This window comes from Ranitomeya imitator, chromosome 10, assembly GCF_032444005.1.
Source record: "Ranitomeya imitator isolate aRanImi1 chromosome 10, aRanImi1.pri, whole genome shotgun sequence".
Taxonomy (NCBI): Eukaryota; Metazoa; Chordata; class Amphibia; order Anura; family Dendrobatidae; genus Ranitomeya; species Ranitomeya imitator.
In genome coordinates, this window is record NC_091291.1 from 51,935,556 (window position 1) to 51,959,993 (window position 24,438).

Below are 24,438 nucleotides of genomic sequence, written 5' to 3' on the forward strand. Positions count from 1 at the left end.
TATGGAGAGACATGATGTTCTAGGGCAGCCGAGGTGACAAACAGCAGCAGAGATATCAGGTACAGGTTGGGAGGCACAAACTTCTATCTACTGGATCTTCTGTTATCATAGAGGAATGGTCATCATAATGAACCATTCACCTATGAAACATCAGATATGATGTATGGGTATAATCGGTGTCCTGTGTGTACAGCGGCCACTCACCTGATGGTCTTCGATGGTTTCACAGTCCATATCTTCTCATCCATCTTAGAATAACAGAGAAATGGTCATTGGCAGAAACACTGGGAAAAGACAAGGACGGTGATAATAGCCACAAAGTGAGAAGGACATTTGATGGGATTTATCCTCAGAGAAAGTTGATCTTACCGGGCCCAGCTTGGTGACATGTAATTGAAGCCGGCCATGGGGTTAAGGGCTTTCTTTTCCTCTGGCCACTGCATAAGATGTTTCTCCAGAACTGGCCTGAATGGTGTAAATGGTGGCTGTGCTCTCCTTTCCTCCAGATCCTCCCAGCCGATGGTGGTAAAGAATGGATGCTCTCGGATGTTTCTCACTCACACCCAATTGCTTCTGAGGAGTTTTGCACAGCAGCTTCTTGATAAGATCTTGCATGTCAGCATCAAGCCAAGATGGAATTTCAGGCTCTCCTTTGGTAATAGCTCTGTAAGCCATTTTGCTGACGGAGGCGGTGTAAAATGGGGAGTGTCCTGTTGCCATCTCGGACACCACAATCCCCAGGCTCCATCAATCCACTGCTGTACCATATCCTCTTTTGCGAAGCACCTCTGGGGCCATGAAATGGAAAGTGCCCGTCACTCCAGAGATGTTATTGGAGGAGGTGACGCCATCTTGGGCAAGCCCAAGGTCGATGATACGGATGTGGCCATCGGCATCCAACATGATGTTATCACGCTTAATATCTCTGCAATGAAAAAAAACATCAAAGTAAGAAATCTGCTGAGTGATACAGGAGATGGAAAATTGGTCACTGCAAGATCAGATAGATTAGGGAGACAAGAGCCAAGGAAAGTTGGGGGCAATATCACTAGCACGTAAAGGGGACAGAGAGAAGGAGGAAAGTTCTGCTTACCGGTGGATGATGTGTCCGTGGAGGAACTGGAGGCCACATACGATCTCTGCTGTGTAGAATCTGATGGAGAGAACAGAGTGTAGAATCAATGTCATCGCTGGATCCTCCTTTCTGCCTGGGCCACATTCCCTGCCAGTCCTTTCCAAGCTCCATCCAAACCTCAGCTTTTATTTCCACCCCTCCTCTCACTTTTTGGTATATCTTCCTCTTTCTCACCTTACATTGTCGATGTTCAGAGAGCCATACGTCTCAATCAAACCTCGAGGCTGCCGCCAGACAGATATTCCATGATGAAATATGCACGCTTCCGAGACTGGTGTGTGGCATACAGGTGACATAGGAATGGGCAGTCTCGGGCCGCCAGGAGTATCCGCCGCTCTCTCATAATGATGTTCTCATTAACCTCCTTTTTCTTGATCATCTTCACAGCCATATAGATGTTTCGGCTGGGGACTGATGTCAGGACCACCTGAAGAAAGGAATAGATTATGGTTGGAAAATGTGTATGGGAGGTGGAAAACAACTGATTTATCTTCTGCACAAGAAACGAGTGGCCTGAGTGGTTTGTGAGTCTGCCTGGACTTTATAGCAGAGCAATGCTTATCGATTAGCATGAAGCACTATCTGCTCCATGAATGCTCTATGGAGAGGCCTTCCATAATTCCATTATCATCATCTGGGAATAAATAGGACAAATACGATGGTATTTGGAGCTGGTTGGGGTTCAGTATTGGTCTTCTATGAATGTGCAGCTGATTTAAAAACATAAAGGTCAAAGCATATATTGTATCCTGATAGCATCATATATGGACCAGTACATGGAAATAAACTGTCACCTCAACTCCCCACAGATGTAATCCCAGAGATCAGCTCTTCAATGAATCAGAATACCCGTTTATAGCAGCACTAAACCTAACTATGGTGATGAGGTGAGCCAATATGTGAAATAATCATGGGGTCATGGGAGCATTTGTGTGTTTTGTTTGCCATTCCATAGAAGAATAATTAATCAAATCCCCCATGTACTGTATGTACTAGAGAGAAAATAGAGGAAAAACCAAAATAACGTATCTTTAAAATTAAATAGTTTATTTAACATATAAATATTAAAATTAAAATAAGGGAATATCACAAAATTATTTAGGGTCATACAGAGACCAGGAATTATGAACAATTGGACATATATAATAATGATAAATGCCAAAGAACATTTAATCCCTTTTAAATATCCCACCATCAACACTCAATAGAAAATGCTCAGTGCCAAAATCTTTGTTGTGGTAACCAGATAATTAGAATGATAAAGTGCCTAGTGAAAATAGGCGCATTCGTAAAGGCTAATGCCCATCTGTAAACTATATCATGTTACTTACATAAAGTATTATCCTGGTGTCCGCGGACTCAAATACCCCAACAGCGCTGTTTCACCGTAATGGGTTCCTCAGCAGGGGGCATGTGTGCTGCTCATGAAACTGCCCATCTATAGATATCCCCGTACACAGCTGATGGTAATGTAGGCATCACCGGTGATGTACTGCGCATGCGCCGGTCCCTGGACTTCCTCCCACGTAAAGAGTGCCTTCCTGCTCATCGCGTCTGGAAAGCAAGCGTGGAACGCTATGCGTCACCATGGTGAGCAAGGCAGGAAGCCACGGGGAAGTTCCTGACCTGCGCATTCGCCAACCGGGCGCCGAGAATCACAAAGAACATAAAAGAGCTATGAATAAGAATAGAGGGAATCCGGGCAGGCAACAAGGTGCCGTTGTTGAAAAAAGGGGATTTTTAGGAAATATGGGCTTATATGTATCTACTAGCTGTACTACCCGACTTCGCCCGGGTTAATAACTGCTGTAAGCAAAATAGAATGCGTTAACAAAAATTTATTCTGCACACAAAAACCACAAAACAAATAGATAGAAATGTAATTATTAAAAGGCAAAAACTAAGATAATATAAGCATTTTACAACATATCTTTCAGCACCAGAGATATTCCACACAGATTTAACTAAATTGGCCAAGTAATATGAAGTAATCTTCTACAACCTATTTGAGAGCCTTTTGATAAACGACATTCTTAGTTTTTCCTTCAGGTGCAAAGACAAACAGATTTTTGGCTGTTCCAACTCTTGAACAGGCCACATAAAATTGACCATGAGAAAAGCATGGAGACTGTAAATCGATTCCAACTACTTTCAAGGACTGTCCCTGAGCCTTGTTGATGGACATAGCAAATGCCAGTCGAACAGGAAACTGGAGGCGTTTAAAATCAAACGGCAAATCAGATGGAATGAGAGGAATTGTTGGAATGAAAACATCTTCTCCTGTGGCACATCCTGTCAAAATGGTTGCCTCAATTACATGTGGAAACAGGTTCTTAATCAAGAGTCTTGTTCCATTACACAGCTTTGGTGGATCCAAATTTCTCAATAATAGAATAGGTGCTCCAGGTTTTAGAAAGAGGTTGTGAGGAGGAAGTCCTTGTGGCTCCAAGGAATTGAGGAACTCAGTTGGATAAAATAATGCTTGAGCAGGGTCTATTACTGTATCTACTGAGTTGTAGGTTGTGCACACACCTGGAAGGAGATTTAGAATTTGAAGATTGATCTTGTTGACGCTGTCATTTTTTGGGAGCTAGAATAGCCCTTTCACACAGCCAGCCAGAATTTTTGAAGTGGAGTTGAATGTTTGGAAAAATCTTTGCTTTCAACTCCTCAATGGAACTCACAATGCAACAAAAGTTGCTTGGGAAGGTGATCTGTCCAGTGGTTGAGTTTACTGGTGCCTTGCCATCTCCAATAGTCAACAGCTGTCTCGAAAACAGTCCAGCAGAAACATCGCCTGTCATGTAGACCCTCATGTTTGTGTTCAGTGACATTTTCTTTACTTTTCTCCAAAGGTACGATGCTTTCAGACAGGCATTGAGTTCGTCTGCAGGGGTTGATCTTGGAATAACAGGTAGTGTTTGGCGGAAGTCACCTGCCAAAACAACAACTACTCCTCCCATGATATATTTGTTGCTACGCAGGTCTTGCAGAAGTCTGTCCACTGCTTCCAGAGCCCTTTTGTGTGACATGGTGCATTCATCCCAAATGATAGCACTGCATTTTTGAAGCAATTTGGCCAGTCCTGATCCCTTGGCAATATTACACACGGGGCTGTCACTATGAGACAGGTTAAGTGGTAGTTTGAATGTCGAATGTGCTGTCCTGCCACCATTTAAAAGCGTAGCTGCAATTCCAGAAGATGCCACTGCAAGTGCAATCTTTTTTTGTTGTCGAAATTTTGCCAGGAGCAAGTTGATTACAAATGTCTTTCCTGTTCCACCTGGAGCATCGAGGAAGACAATCCCACCTTTGTTGGTTTCACTGAAACTTAAAATATAGTTATAGGCGTCCCTTTGATCTGGTACCAATATTGGCTCATTCTGAGACACACATGCTGTCAGTTCATCAATATTATACTTTGTTTCTATGAAAATCTCCCTACACATTTGGATGCCTTCAGGATTTCTTATTGGAGCAGGCAAACCAAGCAACTGTAAGGCTTTTCCTGACATTGCTATGCACTGGTCTTCAAGGAGCATTAAAGTTTCATTGAACATTTCCTCAGTGAAGTTGATGAGTTGCTGAGGATTTTCCCTTCTAATCTGCATGAGGATGTCCTCACTGAGATCAGTTTTGAACTTTGTCCAAATCTCAAGAGGATTTGAAATGCTACATGTTGTTAGAATAATAGCAAAGAGGTGTCTTAGTCGCTTTGGGGTTTGTGTGGCTGCAGCTTCACTGAGGGTCATGTCCCAGTGTCCATCATTTTCCAGAAGTCCTTTTCTTTGGCAAGCTTCCCTGAATGTTTCACACACATGGCCTCCGACGGTCTTCAAGTCAGAAAATGATGTAGGGCCTTTGACAACATGAAGTAACATGCGCAGGTAGAAGCACTCTGCATTTGACGGATGAACAGTGTAGATGCGACCAAGCGTATCAGTTGCTTTCACCCCTGGATAGCCTTCAATATCAAGGCCCCGTTTCCTCCGTTCCAGTGTTTTTCTGGAGGCATTCCAAGTGTAGTACTTTGGTAAATCACAGTAGAGAATTGTTTTTGCAAAAGGGTCTTGTTGACACAGCTCAAAAAATGCCAAGAGGGTGGTCTTAGGTGGTGTTAGGAGCTGCTGCTGCAAGTTTGCTGGGTTAAAGTAAATTCTCTGTCCATTTTCCAAGTGCACACTCAGATGCACAACTGGTGGGTAGCGCTCATGAATGGAGAAGCCTAGTATTCTCCAAACAGCTTCATTGCTGCTTATGTACCTGCCCATCTGGAATGCCTCCACTTCATCAATAATAGGTCCATTTTTCTGGAGTTCAAAAACTGCTTGATCACTTCCTTTGTGGACATATTTGCAGATATACTTGATAGATTTCACAGAGTGGCAAGATTCGACATTTATGTGGGCCTGGAAGATTTTTGAGAGCAAAGGGCTGTAAGGCACTACCCACCTGTTGTCAATTTCTATCTCTTGGAGTGATGATCCAACACGCATTTTGACCTTTGCTGTGAAACCACCATCCCCTGGCTTTCTTCTTCGGTAGACTGGATATCCATCTTGTCCTGTTTGGGTTTCTTGAACCAGGGATCGTGGGTAATGCTTTGAACACCTGCCATCAATCATACAGGGAGAATTTTTGTTGAGACTCCCACACGGACCATGGATCATGTTTTTTGTGATGGTGTCAAACAGCAATGGGTCAATCCGAAGGTCTGGCAATTCGGCACTGATGATATTGTCAATTTCGGTAGGCTGTATTTTTTGCTTCAGCCAGTTCAAGATGTGGGCGTGAGGAAGGCCTCTTTTTTGCCATTCAACTGAATACATCCAGCACTGCGTCTCACCATAAATATGTGATTTTGTGATGAGATTAGTCATTTTTGAAAGTTTCTGTTTGAAAACCCGAGCAATAAGGTCATGGCGATTCACTGATTTTTGGCCCGGCAACAGGTGCCCTCCAATTTCCTCCCAGGCAGGATTGCAAGTAAAGGTGATGAAAAGATCTGGACGGCCATACTTTCTCACATAAGTCATTGCATCCTGTGTGTATTCATGCATGTGTCGTGGGCTTCCAGTGATAGTTGATGGAAGAATAACCATTTTCCCCAACTCTTTTGGATCAGCATCATTTGCAACAGCATCTCTAAGGTGAATATATTCCTCTGCCCTGAGCTTCTTTTGATTTAGTCGGATATATAAAAGACGTTCACTCTCAATCTTTGCATACATGTCAACAATAAATTGGTGGAAGAGGTGTTTGCATTTCAAGATGTGATTTTCCTCTGCAAATATTGTCATGATCCTATATGCATAGAAGTCCATGGCAGACACTTTTTTTCCTGAAGGGTTGCCTGTTGTAGGATCTGTCTAAGGTATTCCAAAGTGATAGCCATCCTGTCCCTGCCAAAAGATGATTGGATATTGCAGTGCATCATAGAACCTGTGAGTTTCTGCTACTCGTTGCAAACTATTGTTCCTTTTCTGAAGCACAATGTCACGGCTTTGAAAATCATTACCCACAATCAAGATTGCTACATCATCAAATGTGGGAGCATTGAAACGTCACTGATGTTCACCTTGCGGTGTTTTGTCAGCTCGAATTACAACTTTGTAATCGTCATTTGGCATGCATTCAGGTGCAGTCTTGAAAAGTTGAACATATGAATTGTTGGTGTGAAGGAACTGCTGCAAAATAGTGACAATATCAAGGCGAGTGTTAGGAATTAAAGAGCATCTCCGCTGAGCCTCTGCTTCTGCATTTCCCATGAAGAAGAGTTGAAGAAATTGAGGTTCTTCTCCTTGTAATGGAAGCAGTGAGCCAATTGAGTGGTAAACCTGTCCTTGAACTTTGAATGTCGGCAGAAATCCTGTTGTAAACATTTTTGTTGCACCAAATGATGTCATTTGGAAGCAGGAGTTGTACTTCCTGATGTTGTCCAAGAAATGCTTAGATATTGTACTGGTACCCGTCATCAGAGACTTTAGGGGATCTGGTGGTGACAGGAGAGGTGGAAGTTTTATCTTGCCATTTGCACAGCATAAACCTGGCGGTTCATCTTTCCATTTTAGGGCATTGCAGTACATGCAGACCACATCCATTTTTCCTATCTGAACTTTAGGATTATCCTGATAGTTTATGTCTGACAGGTAACAAAAGGCAGCATGTTTCAAATCTCCAACCATTTCCTGTGCCCTGGTGGAAGAAATAGCAATTCTCTTAGCGGCAAGTCGGCCTTCTCTCTGCTCAGATGACTCATTGGCCCTTGAGGAAGCCGCTCTTGTTTTCATGTCCGCAAGCCTCGCTTCCCTCTCCTCAGAAAATTCATTGGCTCTTGAGGAAGCAGTTCTTGTTCTCTTGTCTGCAAGCCTCGCTTCCCTCTCCTCAGAAAGTTCATTGGCTCTTGAGGAAGCAGCTCTTGTTTTCATGTCTGCTAGCCTCGCTTCCCTCTCCTCAGAAAGTTCATTGGCCCTTGAGAAAGCAGCTGCTGTTCTCATGTGTGTCAGCCTTGTTTCTCGGTCTTCACATTTTTCATTGGCTCGTAATGCAGCTTTTCTTTTCGCATCAGCTGACATTCGTGCCATGGAATTCCTTTTCTTATGAGGCATTTTTGTGGTAAAAATAGTCTGTAACTGGCAGTTTCTATATCCTCTCACATAGAGGTAATGTGACTGACATCAGCCTTTCCACCAACACACCCTAACAACATGTTATTACCTCACACAAGCTTTGTTATACTGAGAATGTCCTGCCTATATTAACCAATCAGAGCTCAGATTAATTAACTGTAGCAAAGTAGAAGCTGAGCTGTGTTTGGTTGCTATTAGCAGCCTGATAAATCCCCAGCCAACAGGAAGCCCTCCCCCTGGCAGTATATATTAGCTCACACATACACATAATAGACAGGTCATGTGACTGACAGCTGCCGTATTTCCTATATGGTACATTTGTTGCTCTTGTAGTTTGTCTGCTTATTAATCAGATTATTATTTTTGAAGGATAATACCAGACTTGTGTGTGTTTTAGGGCGAGTTTCGTTTGTCAAGTTGTGTGTGTTGAGTTGCGTGAGGCGACATGCATGTAGCGACTTTTGTGAGATGAGTTTTGTGTGGCGACATGCATGTAGCAACTTTTTGTGTGTCGAGTTGCATGTGACAGGTTAGTGTGTTTTGCGCGTTGAGTTTTATGTGTGGTGCATTTTGAGTATGTGCAAGTTTTGTGTGAGGCAACTTTTGCATGTGTTGCAAGTTTTGTGCATGTGGCAATTTTTCCGCGTGTGCAAGTTTTGCGTGTGGCGAGTTTTCCTTGAGGTGAGTTTTGCACGTGTAGCGAGTTTTGCGTGAGCCTAGTTTTGCATGTGGCGAATTTGGCGTGTGGCGAGTTTTGAGCGGTGACTTTTATGTTTCGACTTTTATGTGGCGAGGTTGGTGTATGTGTGGTGAAATGTGTGCTGAGGGTGGTATGTGTTCAAGCACGTGGTAGTGTGTGGCGCATTTTGTGTGTGTGTTCATATCCCCGTGTGTGGCGAGTATCCCATGTCGGGGCCCCACCTTAGCATCTGTATGTTATATACTCTTTGGCGCCATCGCTCTTGTTCTTTAAGTCCCCCTTGTTCACATCTGGCAGCTGCCTTTTTCCCCTGTATGTAGATAGGGGCCAAATTGTTTGGTGAATTGGAACGCGCGGGGTTAAAATTTCGCCTCACAACATAGCCTATGACGCTCTCGGGGTCCAGACGTGTGACTGTGCAAAATTTTGTGGCTGTAGCTGTGACGGTGCAGATGCCAATCCCGGACATACATACACACATACACACACACATACACACATTCAGCTTTATATATTAGATTTATAAAGTGCAAAAAGTGCATAATTATTAAATCTAATAAAATTACATGTGTTTATAAGTCATGTGTGAAGTATAATAAAGAAACCTAGCGCACAAATATATATCAATATATGAATCATGTAAATTAATCACAATTAATAATCATATTTACAATAAATTATATAAATTACGTATATTTAAATAAAAACAACAGCAATAATAAATATTACCTAATATAGTGTCCTATCAAAATATACATAATATAGCTAGATATATTAAACCCAAATTTTAATAGATATATTAAATATAATCCCCTATATTGCCACATTTAATCTCATGCACAAGATTGAACAACAAAAAACATGTTATATACCTACTCCCTAACTTATTGACATATAATATACAAATTTCCTGACACAAACATAAACGAACAACATAATGAAAATGGTCCATGGCGAATACATCTGTGAGACCGGACCTATTCATATCCTTATGAGGGCAAGACAAAAGAAGTAGGACCACTTGATATGATGTCTCTAATTAATAAAGCAGAAGAAAACTATTAAAAACAAAACACCCAACAACACACATAATTAAAATTAGGATAAGAAATATTACTCAGTGGAGAATACTAAACAATTATAGAAATGCAGAAAAGCCCATGGTTTCATTAAGTCCTTGCGGGGACCACGGTGCTCAATAAATAGAATTATCGTCTCTCTTTCTGCGCCAACATTTTGCCAAGGTTACCCCCCTAAAGCCCAAGTTTACTTGATCTATGGCTTGAATTTTTAGTTCACTCGGATCCCAATTGTGGTATAATGTAAAGTGCCATAGAAGAAGATGTCAATGAATATCTATCTACAGAAAATAACAGATGGAGATACAATGACAAATATAGATTGAGAAAGAAAAATATATGAAACTTACTTTGCCAAAGCTGCCTCTACCCAAGACCTTATGGAAGGCAAAGTTGGTCATGTCAAGCCTGGCGTAGGGGCTGGATGTTCCGGGTCTCTGCTGCATCCAGGTGTTGGTTCTCCTTCCTCCAATCCATTGTCTTCCGCCCCTCTCCTCTTCCTCCTGAATCCATCAGTGGTAATACTCACCTATTCTCTCTTCCTCTTCTCCACTCTCTTCTCCTCTCTCTTCTCCTCTCTCCTCTTCTTCCTGAATCCAGCAGTGGTAATACTCACCTCTTCTCTCTTCCTCTTGTCTCTCTTCTCCTCTCTCTTCTTCTTCCTGAATCCATCAGTGGTATCACTCTGCTCTTCTCTCTTCCTCTCTCTTCCTCTTCTCCTCACCCCTCCTCTCCTCGTCCAGTAGTAGCCATTCTCTGTAATCTCTTCCCGCCTGCAGACCTCTGTCCAATCACTTCAGCCGACAGTTGAAAGTAAACGGCAGTTGGTCGTGTGCAGGTGACAAGAGGTCAGAGGTGACGGGACCCTCAGGTGGCTCCTGCCAGGCAGCGGCTCCTGGCCCTGCTCTGCCCTATACACTGTGATGAGGGCATCATGGGTGACAGTTTAGGGTCCAGAGGAACGGCAGAGAACTTCATGGCGACTTCTAGTGCTGTTTTTAAATTTCAGAATACATTCTTTTTATCCACATGCACAGAGATGTAATCATATGCCGAGAATACATAAAAAACACAAAATACTATAAAATCCCAGCTCTTCCCATTACTAATGTATATTTAAAAATAATGATTCCTTTTATCTTTCATGTCATAATATTATTTCTCATATATCGCGGTTACTAGAGATTATGGTTTTAAAATATTTAGGAACCCGTGTGTCATTTCCTTTACACTTCACAAACACTTGTTACCTTGTGTTGGTATCACATCAATTCCCAATAAAAAACATGTCGGTTTGTTGGTGTAACGTGAATACATGTGTAAAAGTTCATGGGGTATGAATACTTTTTCAGGGCATTGTATTGACGGTCATTTTCTGCAATGCTTTACTTAATCTCTTTCCATCCTTTATTGCATTGATATCAGAGTCTTTTGCACTTATTGAGTATTTGTTCCTATTATTGCATTTTTCCTGGGCCCTCCTGCTCTTATTGTCAGTATTGGGTTGGTTGTCCTTTCTGTCCATGACTTGGGACATGGATTGGTCATTTTGTGCACGTTGATGTGTTTATAGATTTTTGTATTCTGTGGATTTGTTCTGCTTTTTTCTCGATAGCGTTCACAATAAAGCTATCCTAATATTTATTTGGATGCCCGATCCTTGGTTTCTCTCTTGTTGACAATATTTTAACTGCGCATTTTTGGCCGGCACTCGGGTCTTTATTTAAGTTGCACCCACCCAAGCACCAAGGCACAAGGCCGAACAAAAATACAATTAATTAATTTAATTTCTGTGTACACTGTGCATAGGCAGAAAGCTGCCAATCAGTGGTGGGGTGTGTATATTATTTCAAATGGTAGGGTTTAGGAAAGAAGATGCAGTAGGCCCGTGAGGGTAGACAGATAGTCCTGCATGTGTGGAAGAGAAATAAAGAAAATGTTGATTTGCACTTTAAGGTTTAATGATCGTATACCCTTAGAGGGTACTTGCACTAGGTAGATAGAATACCTGTATGGATAACTGTGTTCCATAGACAGATAGTGATTGTTTTTTAGCTTGCCTTTAAAAGTCGTACGCACAATGTAAATATGTTATTGTTTGTAACGTTCAAGTGTTCTTACCTCCCATAAAGGGAAGTTCAGTATATATTAACTTGTTTTATAGCATTTCAAAAATTTTGCATGTCTTTTGCTGATGTGTTGTTGTTTTCTTTTTCCCAGTCTGGGAGTACTGGATTTAACGGGGGGTGTACAGCGCCCCAGAGTCCTGGTCGTTGCAGTTATGTTATTCTTCCACCAGGGGGAGTGATGTTACGTCTGAAGGAAATAAAGGAGATCTTCTGTCCAGGTATCACAACCACAAAACACACTTCACACTCCAGTCTGCCAGGGGGAGCTAAGCTTCTATCTATTAGGGCACTCCTCACACTTGGGTAAAACTGGTGGTTTGGTTAGAAGGTTAGTCAGTCACATTCCATCCTAGTTTGGCAGAGGCTGGTTGGAGTGGGTTCCAGCCAGCTCCAGACTGCAGTCTGCGGAAGCTGAGGGTACACGGAGCTGCGCCTGCCCCACGTGTTGCAGCATCCCAAGAAAGAGACATTGAAAGGAATTATGTTGAAGTGAGTGAGAAACGAAGTCATAGCAAAAGGAGAGGAATAGCAGAGGGGGACCAGCTAGAAGCTGGCTGCCTCCTTCTGAAGCGCAGTAGCCGGTAGCCAGAATACCGAGGGAGTAAAGATCTCTATGCTTTACTTCAGAGACTTGCAGGACAGTTGATTCCACGTTGGCTGCCCGACCATATACCTAGGAGGCATGGTGGCAACTTGTGGGAGCCAGGGCGTCTCTAGGGTCCCTAATAAAAGCCTCAGGCCACCAGTCATACGAGTCTGTCCTATCCGTCAGGGGTACAGAGAGGAAGAGACTTAACATCTACAATAGTTGTGAGGACCTTACCGAGTTGCTCAGCAGGGAGGTACTACAACGCCCAGGTGCTAGAGGAAGGCTATTGAATTCCACCTGGATAAGGGGACTCTGGATTTGCCTTCAGACCAGCCGGACTCTGCCTGCCCTGTGGTCCCTACCCTGGACTGTGGATGCTGAAAGGGACTCTGTCACCTGAATTTGGCGGGACCAGTTTTGGGTCATATGGGCGGAGTTTTCGGGTGTTTGATTCACCCTTTCCTTACCTGCTGGCTGCATGCTGGCCGAAATATTGGATTGAAGTTCATTTTCTGTCCTCCATAGTACACGCCTGTGCAAGGTAAGATTACTTTGCGCAGGTGTGTACTACGGAGGACAGAGAATGAACTTCAATCCAATATTGCAGCCAGCAGGTAAGGAAAGGGTGAATCAAACACCCGAAAACTCCGCCCATATGACCCAAAACCAGTCCCGCCAAATTCAGGTGACAGGTTCCCTTGAAGCCTTCAGTAAAGGTAAACAGACTGCAACCTTGTGTCCTCGTTATTCACTGCGCCTTACATCATCCATCATCCACCATCTACACCTCTGGGAAGCCCTGGGGAAACACTTCACCTGTGGGAAGGTACACCGTCTGGCTGCCATAACATCACCCCAGCGGACCCCTAAGCAGCGTCGGTCACCCTGACCGAATACCACATTTATCGTCACGAACATTATCCTTTTAAAGACCTGTCCCCCATTTTATCAACGGACATCCCTAGGGCCACGGACCGGGTCAGCCACCGTGACATCCCCAACGAGAACCGAAGGGCCTGGTACCGAGTAACCCCTAGCCCTGGGGGGTGCTCCAGTAGCATAGCCGGCATCTGTTGCATATAAAGTGGGCTCTGCTACTGAGTCGGTTTCATACAGCCCTAAGAGACCAGTTATAAAACTACATAATAGGTTAAAGGGAACCTGTCATGTAGAATATCACTATTAACCAGCTGATATGGCGTTATCTGGCGCAAGTTCAATCATCGCTCTATGAATAGAGAGCGGCGGCTGTATCCATGTCCCAGCACTCACTGGCAGACTGCCCTAATGCTAGCCTGGTGGTGGCATTAAAGGAGTGGAAATAAGCTCATGTGTGAACAGCAGCCACAGATAGGAGTGGGCTGCACTTGTGTCCCCTCTTCTCAGGATCGGCTGCCTTGTTGTCCCCCACAGCATTAGACCCACTCACTTCCACTCTCTGCCTCCTCATGGTGTTTTGCAGTCGCTCTGTACATGGACAGATAAATCCTCTTCTGTAGCTGGCACCGATGAGGAGGATCGGGGTGCAGGAGGAGGAGTTACAAGGTGATCGCACCGCCGCACCACGGGTGTCAAGTAAACCCTGCGCATGTGTGTGCCTGTACAGATTATAAAGTTTATTCAAATAAAAAAAGCTAAGTAGAGATCCGGGGCAGTGCATTCATGATCCGAGCCCCACTGATGACCTTGGTGGGCGGCCATTGCAACCGCGCCCTGACACTGACTGACAGTCGGATATCTACTGATGCACTGCTGAGCCCGCTGTCAGTCAATGCTGGGACGATGTTACAGCTGAAGTTTCACCGGAACCTTTAAAGTTCTTGACCAGTTTAGAAAACCCAATATCCAATTGCCATTTATTGGAATCTGAGGCAACTGAAGGGACCCGTTCTGTAGTCTCATCCATTAGTCAGAATGCAGATGACCAATGAACAGCATTCTCTGCTCTGGAGGACCCAACACTTCCATGATTTTTGTGATTACAGAGGACAATGTGTAATACCTAATTTCTCCTTTGGAGGTGCTGTAGGGAAGTTCAGCATTTGCTATAGGGTATTCACTTACTGCAGGAGGTTTGTGTAGAAAGGATCAATTTGGTCTTTATTCACAGCACATTGGGGCTTTACCTCTGACCCATATGGAGAAACCTTACATGAGTCTGGACGACCTCATCAAGGTCCATAGTGCTGGAGAATAAGAGTCAGGGGCTAAACCCACATTCACTACATAGACGTCGGATGAAATAAGGACAAAAACAACAATGTAGGGGAAAAACAGATAATTTATTTATAGATGGGGGTTATAAATTATATATTTTATTATTATGTAGATGTGTAAATTATTACTCTAGCAAAATAATCCTATTTATGAGCCGGGTTGATCCAGAGGAAGGCGAAAAACCCCTGTGAGGAATCGGCCAATTATCCTCATATCAGGGGGGAAAATTCCTTCCTGACCCCAAATAAAACATGGCGGGCAGAATAAATCCCAGGATCATGGGCTTATAGCTAATGTGTATACTTAAGTTTAATTTAAAAAACATATATTATTTAAAATTATTATATTATTATTATATAAATGTTTGTTATATAAAAATATAAAAGTAATTTCAATTTTTGGACTAATTTATGTTTATATTTGTGTCAACTAAATTATTGTAAATCAAAAATATTATATTATTATTTTACATAAATTATATATTTTTTATTATAAACATAAGAAACTACTTATTCTATTTTACTAAACCTATCTATTAGCCGTGATGGTCCAGAGGAAGGCGAAAACTCCCTGTGAGGAATCGGCCAATTATCCTCATATCAGGGGGGAAAATTCCTTCCTGACCCCAAATATGGTGATCAGAATAAATCCCAGGATCAAGGGCTCATAGCTAATATGTCATACCTAAGTGTAATTTTTTATTTAGAAATTTTATATTTTTAGACTAATTTATATTTATAACTATTTTTTTTAAACCCCAAAATAAATTCTATATATATATATTTATTTTATTTACTTTTGTTATAAACATAAGAAACTACTTATATATAATAATTTCTAAACCTATTAATGGGCCATGTTGATCCAGAGGAAGGCGAAAACCCCACGTGAGAAATGGGCCAATTGTTCTCGTGACGGAGGAAAAATTCCTTCCTGACCCCAAATATGACGATCAGATTAAATCCCAGGATCAGAGGCTCGAGCCTAATCTGTAAAGTGTGGATGTGAGATTTTTTTTTTTAAATATTTTACTTAATTGTTATTTAGAATGTTTTTGTTTTGTGTAAAATAAACTATTTCTGATTTTGTTATTTTTAAAACTTTTTTGGACTACTTATATGGGAATCTACGTATTAATATATCGTACTAAACCTGTTTAAGGCCATGTAGAACCAGAGGAAGGCGAAAACCCCCATGAAGAATGATCCAATTGTCCTCATATTAGGGGGAAAAATTCCTTCCTGACCCCAAATATTGCGATCAGATTAAATCCCAGGATCAAAAGCCGAAATCTCTAACTACATGCTATGTGTCTATGTGTGGGGGCCTATACCTATCATGTAGTGTGGGCCTAAATCTATCATGTAGTGGGGGTGATGTGGATGTGATGGGTTATGGGTGAAATACTTACCCGGCCTGTGCTGAGGTGAGTTCAGGGATAATGGCCCATATTAGACTATTATTCCTGAACTCACCAGATGGACACTAAGCACAGTCCTCTCCCGATGGCACAGAAGATCTTCGGGCCTGAGCAGGGGCGGACCTACCGCCGGTTCAACCGGTGCAGCCGCATCGGGGCCCGGAGATGGAGGGGGGCCCTTGCAGGCAGGCAGGGGCATACAGGGGCCCGGCTTTCTGCTGCTGCTGTAGATCGGTGGCCCCGCACTGTATTAGCAGTGTGTACAAGTGCCGGCCGGCATCCCCCATTACAGACAGCAGGCTGTGTGTCTGCTGATCTGACGTCACCTGCGCGCCTGTTTCACTCTGCTGAAGGCCTGGAGAGGAGAGAAGAAGTTAGCAGAGAGCCAGCCAGGGGGTCGGGGCAGGAGGTATGTGACGGGCTTCATCTAATTCCTGCTTTCTTATCTGCTTTCTGCAGAGGATCTCTCTGTACTGTGCTGAGATTTATTGCACCATCTTAAACTTACATACAGATAAGGTCCCGACTCCAGCGTCACCCGATCTGCATGTAAGCTGAAGCTGCAGCAATAAGTCACAGTGATCCTCACCCTGCACTGTGTGACCCTGAGCCCGGCTCCAGGACATCCCACATTATATATCAGATATATATTATAATGTGAGTTCCTGCAGCCTGGTCAGTGCTCAGTGCGTGTAAGGGTATGTGCACACGTTGTGGTTTTTGCTGTGGATCCACAGCGTTTTTGACACAGCAGATCCGCAGCAGTTTTCCATGCGGTGTACAGTACAATGTTAACCTATGGAAAACAAAAACCACAGTGCAGATGCTGTGGAAAAAAACCGCGCAGAAACGCTGCAGTTTATTTTCCGCAGCATGTCAATCCTTTGTGCGGAATCCGCAGCGGTTTGGCACCTGCTCCATATTAAGAATCCGCAGGTGTCTAAAACCGCAGTGGAAATCGCACAAAAAAACACGATAAATCCGCAGTACTTTTTGCACTGCGGATTTAATAAAAAAATCCGCTGTGGAAAATTCCGCAACGGAATCCGCAGCGTGTGCACATGGCCTTACACTATACTGTATATGTGCACATAGTACAGTGGTGCCAATATACAGTATGAAGCATCATGTGTAGTCATTATACAGTATGGAGCATCATATGTGGCCATTATACAGTATGGAGCATCATGTGCGGCCATTATACAGTATGGAGCATCATATGTGGCCATTATACAGTATGGAGCATCATGTGTGGCCATTATACAGTATGGAGCATCATATGTGGCCATTATACAGTATTGAGCATCATGTGTGGCCATTATACAGTATGGAGCTTCATGTGCGGTCATTATACAGTATGGAGCATTATATGTGGCCATTATACAGTATGGAGCATCATGTGCGGCCATTATACAGTATGGAGCATCATATATGGCCATTATACAGTATGGAGCATCATATATGGCCATTATACAGTATGGAGCATCATGTGTGGCCATTATACAGTATGGAGCATCATATGTGGCCATTACTGTATACAGTATTGAGCATCTTGTGTGGCCATTATACAGTATGGAGCATTATGTGCGGCCATTATACAGTATGGAGCATCATGTGCGGTCATTATACAGTATGAAGCCTCATGTGCGGCCATTATACAGTATGGAGCATCATATGCGCCCATTATACAGTATGAAGCATCATGTGCGGCCATTATACAGTATGAAGCATCATGTGCGGTCATTATACAGTATGGAGCATCATGTGCGGTCATTATACAGTATGGAGCATCATGTGCGGTCATTATACAGTATGAAGCATCATGTGCGGCCATTATACAGTATGGAGCATCATATGCCGCCATTATACAGTATGAAGCATCATGTGTGGCCATTATACAGTATGGAGCATCATGTGCGGTCATTATACAGTATGAAGCCTCATGTGCGGCCATTATACAGTATGGAGCATCATATGCGCCCATTATACAGTATGAAGCATCATGTGTGGCCATTATACAGTATGGAGCATCATGTGCGGTCATTATACAGTATGAAGCATCATGTGCGGCCATTATACAGTATGGAGCACAGTGTGGCCATTATACAGTATGGAGCATCATGTGCGGCCATTATACAGTATGGAGCATCATGTGCGGCCATTATACAGTATGAAGCATCATGTGCGGCCATTATACAGTATGAAGCATCATGTGTGGCCATTATACAGTATGGAGCATCATGTGCGGTCATTATACAGTATGAAGCATCATGTGCGGCCATTATACAGTATGGAGCACAGTGTGGCCATTATACAGTATGGAGCATCATGTGCGGCCATTATACAGTATGGAGCATCATGTGCGGTCATTATACAGTATGAAGCATCATGTGCGGCCATTATACAGTATGAAGCATCATGTGTGGCCATTATACAGTATGGAGCATCATGTGCGGTCATTATACAGTATGAAGCATCATGTGCGGCCATTATACAGTATGGAGCATCATGTGCGGCCATTATACAGTATGAAGCATCATGTGTGGCCATTATACAGTATGGAGCATCATGTGCGGTCATTATACAGTATGAAGCATCATGTGCGGCCATTATACAGTATGGAGCATCATGTGCGGCCATTATACAGTATGAAGCATCATGTGTGGCCATTATACAGTATGGAGCATCATGTGCGGTCATTATACAGTATGAAGCATCATGTGCGGCCATTATACAGTATGGAGCATCATGTGCGGCCATTATACAGTATGGAGCATCATGTGCGGCCATTATACAGTATGGAGCATCATGTGCGGCCATTATACAGTATGGAGCATCATGTGCGGTCATTATACAGTATGGAGCATCATCTGTGACCATTATACAGTATGGAGCACTGTGTGGCCATATTTTTTTGTTTATAATTATTCTTTATGAAACAGTGTGATCAGCAGTGCTAAATGGGTGTGGTTGGGATGTGGATATGGGTGTGACTAGTTGAGTGGGTGTGGCCAAAGGCATGGCCTAAAATTTGCCGCGGCATGCGTTGCGCGACGCAAACTTTGTCCCTCTCTCCCATTTTCAAAAGTTGGGAGGTATGATGCTGGACAGGGAGGGGGGCCCAGACACATTTCTTGCACAGGGACCCAAAGCTGTCAGTGTCCGCCACTGGGCCTGAGTGATGTGAAGATCCAGCCCAGGATTGGGCTGAGGCAGCGACACAATGGCAATGGTCCGACATGAAGATGTTATGGAGAGACATGATGTTCTAGGGCAGCCGAGGTGACAAACAGCAGCAGAGATATCAGGTACAGGTTGGGAGGCACAAACTTCTATCTACTGGATCTTCTGTTATCATAGAGGAATGGTCATCATAATGAACCATTCACCTATGAAACATCAGATATGATTTATGGGTATAATCGGTGTCCTGTGTGTACAGCGACCACTCACCTGATGGTCTTCGATGGTTTCACAGTCCAGATCTTCTCATCCATCTAAGAATAACAGAGAAATGGTCATTGGCAGAAACACTGGGAAAAGACAAGGACAGTGATAATAGCCACAAAGTGAGAAGGACATTTGATGGGATTTATCCTCAGAGAAAGTTGATCTTACCGGGCCCAGCTTGGTGACACGTAATTGAAGCCGGCCATGGGGTTAAGGGCTTTCTTTTCCTCCGGCCACTGCATAAGATGTTTCTCCAGAACTGGCCTGAATGGTGTAAATGGTGGCTGTGCTCTCCTTTCCTCCAGATCCTCCCAGCCAATGGTGGTAAAGAATGAATGCTATCGGATGTTCCCGCTCACACCCAATCGCTTCTGAGGAGTTTTGCACAGCAGCTTCTTGGTAAGATCTTGCATGTCAGCATCAAGCCAAGATGGAATTTCAGGCTCTCCTTTGGTAATAGCTCTGTAAGCCATTTTGCTGACGGAGCCGGTGTAAAATGGGGAGTGTCCTGTTGCCATCTCGGACACCACAATCCCCAGGCTCCACCAATCCACTGCTGTACCATATCCTCTTTTGCGAAGCACCTCTGGGGCCATGAAATGGAAAGTGCCCGTCACTCCAGAGATGTTATTGGAGGAGGTGACGCCATCTTGGGCAAGCCCAAGGTCGATGATACGGATGTGGCCATCAGCATCCAACATGATGTTATCCGGCTTAATATCTCTGCAATGAAAAAAACATCAAAGTAAGAAATCTGCTGAGTGATACAGGAGATGGAATATGGATCACTGCAAGATCAGGTAGAATAGGGAGACAGGAGCCCAGGAAAGTTGGGGGCAATATTACTAGCACGTAAAGGGGACAGAGAGAAGGAGGAAAGTTCTGCTTACCGGTGGACGATGTTGTGTCCGTGGAGGAACTGGAGGCCACATACGATCTCTGCTGTGTAGAATCTGATGGAGAGAACAGAGTGTAGAATCAATGTCATCGCTGGAACCTCCTTCCTGCCTGGGCCACATTCCCTGCCAGTCCTTTCCAAGCTCCATCCCAACCTCAGCTTTTATTTCCACCCCTCCTCTCACTTTTTGGTATATCTTCCTCTTTCTCACCTTACATTGTCGATGTTCAGAGAGCCATACGTCTCAATCAAAGCCTCGAGGCTGCCGCCGGACAGATGTTCCATGATGAAATATGCACGCTTCCGAGACTGGTGTGTGGCATACAGGTGACATAGGAATGGGCAGTCTCGGGCCGCCAGGAGTATCCGCCGCTCTCTCATAATGATGTTCTCATTAACCTCCTTTTTCTTGATCATCTTCACAGCCATATAGATGTTTCGGCTGGGGACTGATATCAGGACAACCTGAAGAAAGGAATAGATTATGGTTGGAAAATGTGTATGGGAGGTGGAAAACAACTGATTTATCTGCTGCACAAGAAACGGGTGGCCTGAGTGGTTTGTGAGTCTGCCTAGACTTTATAGCAGAACAATGCTTATCGATTAGCATGAAGCTCTATCTGCTCTATGAATGCTCTATGGAGAGGCCTTCCATAATTCCATTATCATCATCTGGGAATAAATAGGACAAACACGATGGTATTTGGAGCTGGTTGGAGTTCAGTATTGGTCTTCTATGAAAGTGCAGCTGATTTAAAAACATAAAGGTTAAAGCATATATTGTATCCTGATAGCATCATATATGGACCAGTAGATGGAAATAAACTGTCACCTCAACTCCCCACAGATGTAATCCCAGAGATCAGCTCTTCAATGAATCAGAATACCCGTTTATAGCAGCACTAAACCTAACTATGGTGATGAGGTGAGCCAATATGTGAAATAATCATGGGGTCATGGGAGCGTTTGTGTGTTTTGTCTGCCATTCCATAGAAGAATTATTAATCAAATCCCCCATGTACTGTATGTACTAGAGAGAAAATAGAGGAAAAAACAAAATAACGTATCTTTAAAATTAAATAGTTTATTTCACATATAAATATTAAAATTAAAACAAGGGAATATCACAAAATTATTAAGGGTCATACAGAGACCAGGAATTATGAACAATTGGACATATATAATAATGATAAATGCCAAAGAACACCTAATTCCTTTTAAATATCCCACCATCAACACTCAATAGAAAATACTCAGTGCCAAAATCTTTGTTGTGGTAACCAGATAATTAGAATGGTAAAGAGCCTAGTGAAAATAGGCGCATTCGTAAAGGCTAATGCCCATCTGTAAACTATATCATGTTACTTACATAAAGTATTAGCCTGGTGTCCGCGCCCTCAAATACCCCGACAGCGCCGTTTCACCGTAATGGCTTCCTCAACAGGGGGCATGTGTGCTGCTCAAGAAACTGCCCATCTATAGATATCCCCGTCCACAGCTGATGGTAATGTCGGCATCACCGGTGATGTACTGCACATGCGCCGGTCCCTGGACTTCCTCCTACGTAAAGAGTGCCTTCCTGCTCATCGGGTCTGGAACGCAAGCGTGGAACGCTATGCGTCACCATGGTGAGCAAGGCAGGAAGCCACGGGGAAGTTCCTGACCTGCGCATGCGCCAACCGGGCGCCGAGAATCACAAAGAACATAAAGGAGCTATGAATAAGAATAGAGGGAATCCTGGCAGGCAACAAGGTGCCGTTGTTGAAAAAGGGGGATTTTTTGGAAATATGGGCTTACATGTATCTATTTATAAAGTGCAAAAAGTGCATAATTATTAAATCTAATAAAAATTACATATGTTTAAAAGTCATGTGTGAAGTATAATAAAGAAAGAAACCTAGCGCACAAATATATATCAATATATGAATCATGTAAATTAATCACAATTAATAATCATATTTACAATAAATTAAATTTCGTATATTTAAATAAAAACAACAGCAATAATAAATATTACCTATTATAGTGTCCTATCAAAATATACATAATATAGCTAGATATATTAAACCCAAATTTTAATAGATATATTAAATATAATCCCCTATATTGCCACATTTAATCTCATGCACAAGATTGAACAACAAAAAACATGTTATATACCTACTCCCTAACTTATTAACAATCTACAAATTTCATGACACAAACATAAACGAACAACATACAGTGGGGCAAAAAAGTATTTAGTCAGTCAGCAATAGTGCAAGTTCCACCACTTAAAAAGATGAGAGGCGTCTGTAATTTACATCATAGGTAGACCTCAACTATGGGAGACAAACTGAGAAAAAAAAATCCAGAAAATCACATTGTCTGTTTTTTTTAACATTTTATTTGCATATTATGGTGGAAAATAAGTATTTGGTCAGAAACAAACAATCAAGATTTCTGGCTCTCACAGACCTGTAACTTCTTCTTTAAGAGTCTCCTCTTTCCTCCACTCATTACCTGTAGTAATGGCACCTGTTTAAACTTGTTATCAGTATAAAAAGACACTTGTGCACACCCTCAAACAGTCTGACTCCAAACTCCACTATGGTGAAGACCAAAGAGCAGTCAAAGGACACCAGAAACAAAATTGTAGCCCTGCACCAGGCTGGGAAGACTGAATCTGCAATAGCCAACCAGCTTGGAGTGAAGAAATCAACAGTGGGAGCAATAATTAGAAAATGGAAGACATACAAGACCACTGATAATCTCCCTCGATCTGGGGCTCCACGCAAAATCCCACCCCGTGGGGTCAGAATGATCACAAGAACGGTGAGCAAAAATCCCAGAACCACGCGGGGGGACCTAGTGAATGAACTGCAGAGAGCTGGGACCAATGTAACAAGGCCTACCATAAGTAACACACTACGCCACCATGGACTCAGATCCTGCAGTGCCAGATGTGTCCCACTGCTTAAGCCAGTACATGTCCGGGCCCGTCTGAAGTTTGCTAGAGAGCATTTGGATGATCCAGATGAGTTTTGGGAGAATGTCTTATGGTCTGATGAAACCAAACTGGAACTGTTTGGTAGAAACACAACTTGTCGTGTTTGAAGGAAAAAGAATACTGAGTTGCATCCATCAAACACCATACCTACTGTAAAGCATGGTGGTGGAAACATCATGCTTTTGGGCTGTTTCTCTGCAAAGGGGCCAGGACGACTGATCCGGGTACATGAAAGAATGAATGGGGCCATGTATCGTGAGATTTTGAGTGCAAACCTCCTTCCATCAGCAAGGGCATTGAAGATGAAACGTGGCTGGGTCTTTCAACATGACAATGATCCAAAGCACACCGCCAGGGCAACGAAGGAGTGGCTTCATAAGAAGCATTTCAAGGTCCTGGAGTGGCCTAGCCAGTCTCCAGATCTCAACCCTATAGAAAACCTTTGGAGGGAGTTGAAAGTCCGTGTTGCCAAGCGAAAAGCCAAAAACATCACTGCTCTAGAGGAGATCTGCATGGAGGAATGGGCCAACATACCAACAACAGTGTGTGGCAACCTTGTGAAGACTTACAGAAAATGTTTGACCTCTGTCATTGCCAACAAAGGATATATTACAAAGTATTGAGATGAAATTTTGTTTCTGACCAAATACTTATTTTCCACCATAATATGCAAATAAAATGTTAAAAAAACAGACAATGTGATTTTCTGGATTTTTTTTTTCTCAGTTTGTCTCCCATAGTTGAGGTCTACCTATGATGTAAATTACAGACGCCTCTCATCTTTTTAAGTGGTGGAACTTGCACTATTGCTGACTGACTAAATACTTTTTTGCCCCACTGTAATTAAAATGGTCCATGGCGAATACATCTGCGAGACCGGACCTATTCATATCCTTATGAGGACAAGACAAAAGAAGTAGGACCACTTGATATGATGTCTCTAATTATTAAAGCAGAAGAAAACAGTATTAAAAACAAAACACCCAACAACACACATTAAAATTAGGATAAGAAATATTACTCAGTGGAGAATACTAAACAATTATAGAAATGCAGAAAAGCCCGTGGTTTCATTAAGGCTTTGCGGGACCATGGTTCTCAATAAATAGATCCATCATCTCTCTTTCTGCGCCAACATTTTGCCAAGGTTACCCCCCCTAAAGCCCAAGTCTACTTGATCTATGGCTTGAATTTTTAGTTCAC

General features: G+C 42.9%; 2 protein-coding genes across 3 annotated transcripts in view; both read right to left on the minus strand.

The window, feature by feature from the left end:
• Positions 1-375: 375 nt before the first annotated feature.
• Positions 376-1,527, minus strand: LOC138651510 (RAC-gamma serine/threonine-protein kinase-like). Its single transcript, XM_069741772.1, has 3 exons — positions 1,310-1,527; positions 1,094-1,153; positions 376-925 (listed from the first exon to the last, which is right to left on the minus strand). Exons 1-3 carry the CDS (start codon positions 1,429-1,431, stop codon positions 748-750), a joined length of 360 nt encoding a protein of 119 aa, XP_069597873.1. The 5' UTR covers positions 1,432-1,527; the 3' UTR covers positions 376-747.
• Positions 1,528-15,508: 13,981 nt separating this feature from the next.
• LOC138651272 (protein kinase C delta type-like) overlaps positions 15,509-24,438 on the minus strand; it is a 29,304-nt gene continuing 20,374 nt past the window's right edge. Inside the window, exons 3-7 of one of the 2 annotated variants that reach the window (XM_069741346.1) lie at positions 20,458-20,711; positions 20,239-20,301; positions 19,517-20,071; positions 19,352-19,395; positions 15,509-16,253 (exon numbers count right to left, since the gene is read on the minus strand). In XM_069741346.1, coding sequence (XP_069597447.1) covers positions 19,687-20,071; positions 20,239-20,301; positions 20,458-20,675 — 666 coding nt within the window. In that variant the 5' untranslated portion in view covers positions 20,676-20,711 and the 3' untranslated portion in view covers positions 15,509-16,253; positions 19,352-19,395; positions 19,517-19,686. The remainder of the gene's footprint in view (positions 16,254-19,351; positions 19,396-19,516; positions 20,072-20,238; positions 20,302-20,457; positions 20,712-24,438) is intronic. The other variant, XM_069741345.1, reaches the window with a different exon arrangement.

Excerpts from the sequence above, each read along its gene's own strand:
- LOC138651510 (XM_069741772.1), bottom strand. The coding sequence starts at position 1,431 with ATGTCACCTGTATGCCACACACCAGTCTCGGAAGCGTGCATATTTCAT. Across the intron at positions 1,154-1,309 it reads CTGAACATCGACAATGTAAG|ATTCTACACAGCAGAGATCG; the intron begins GTGAGAAAGAGG and ends TCTCTCCATCAG. Across the intron at positions 926-1,093 it reads CACGGACACATCATCCACCG|AGATATTAAGCGTGATAACA; the intron begins GTAAGCAGAACT and ends TTTTCATTGCAG.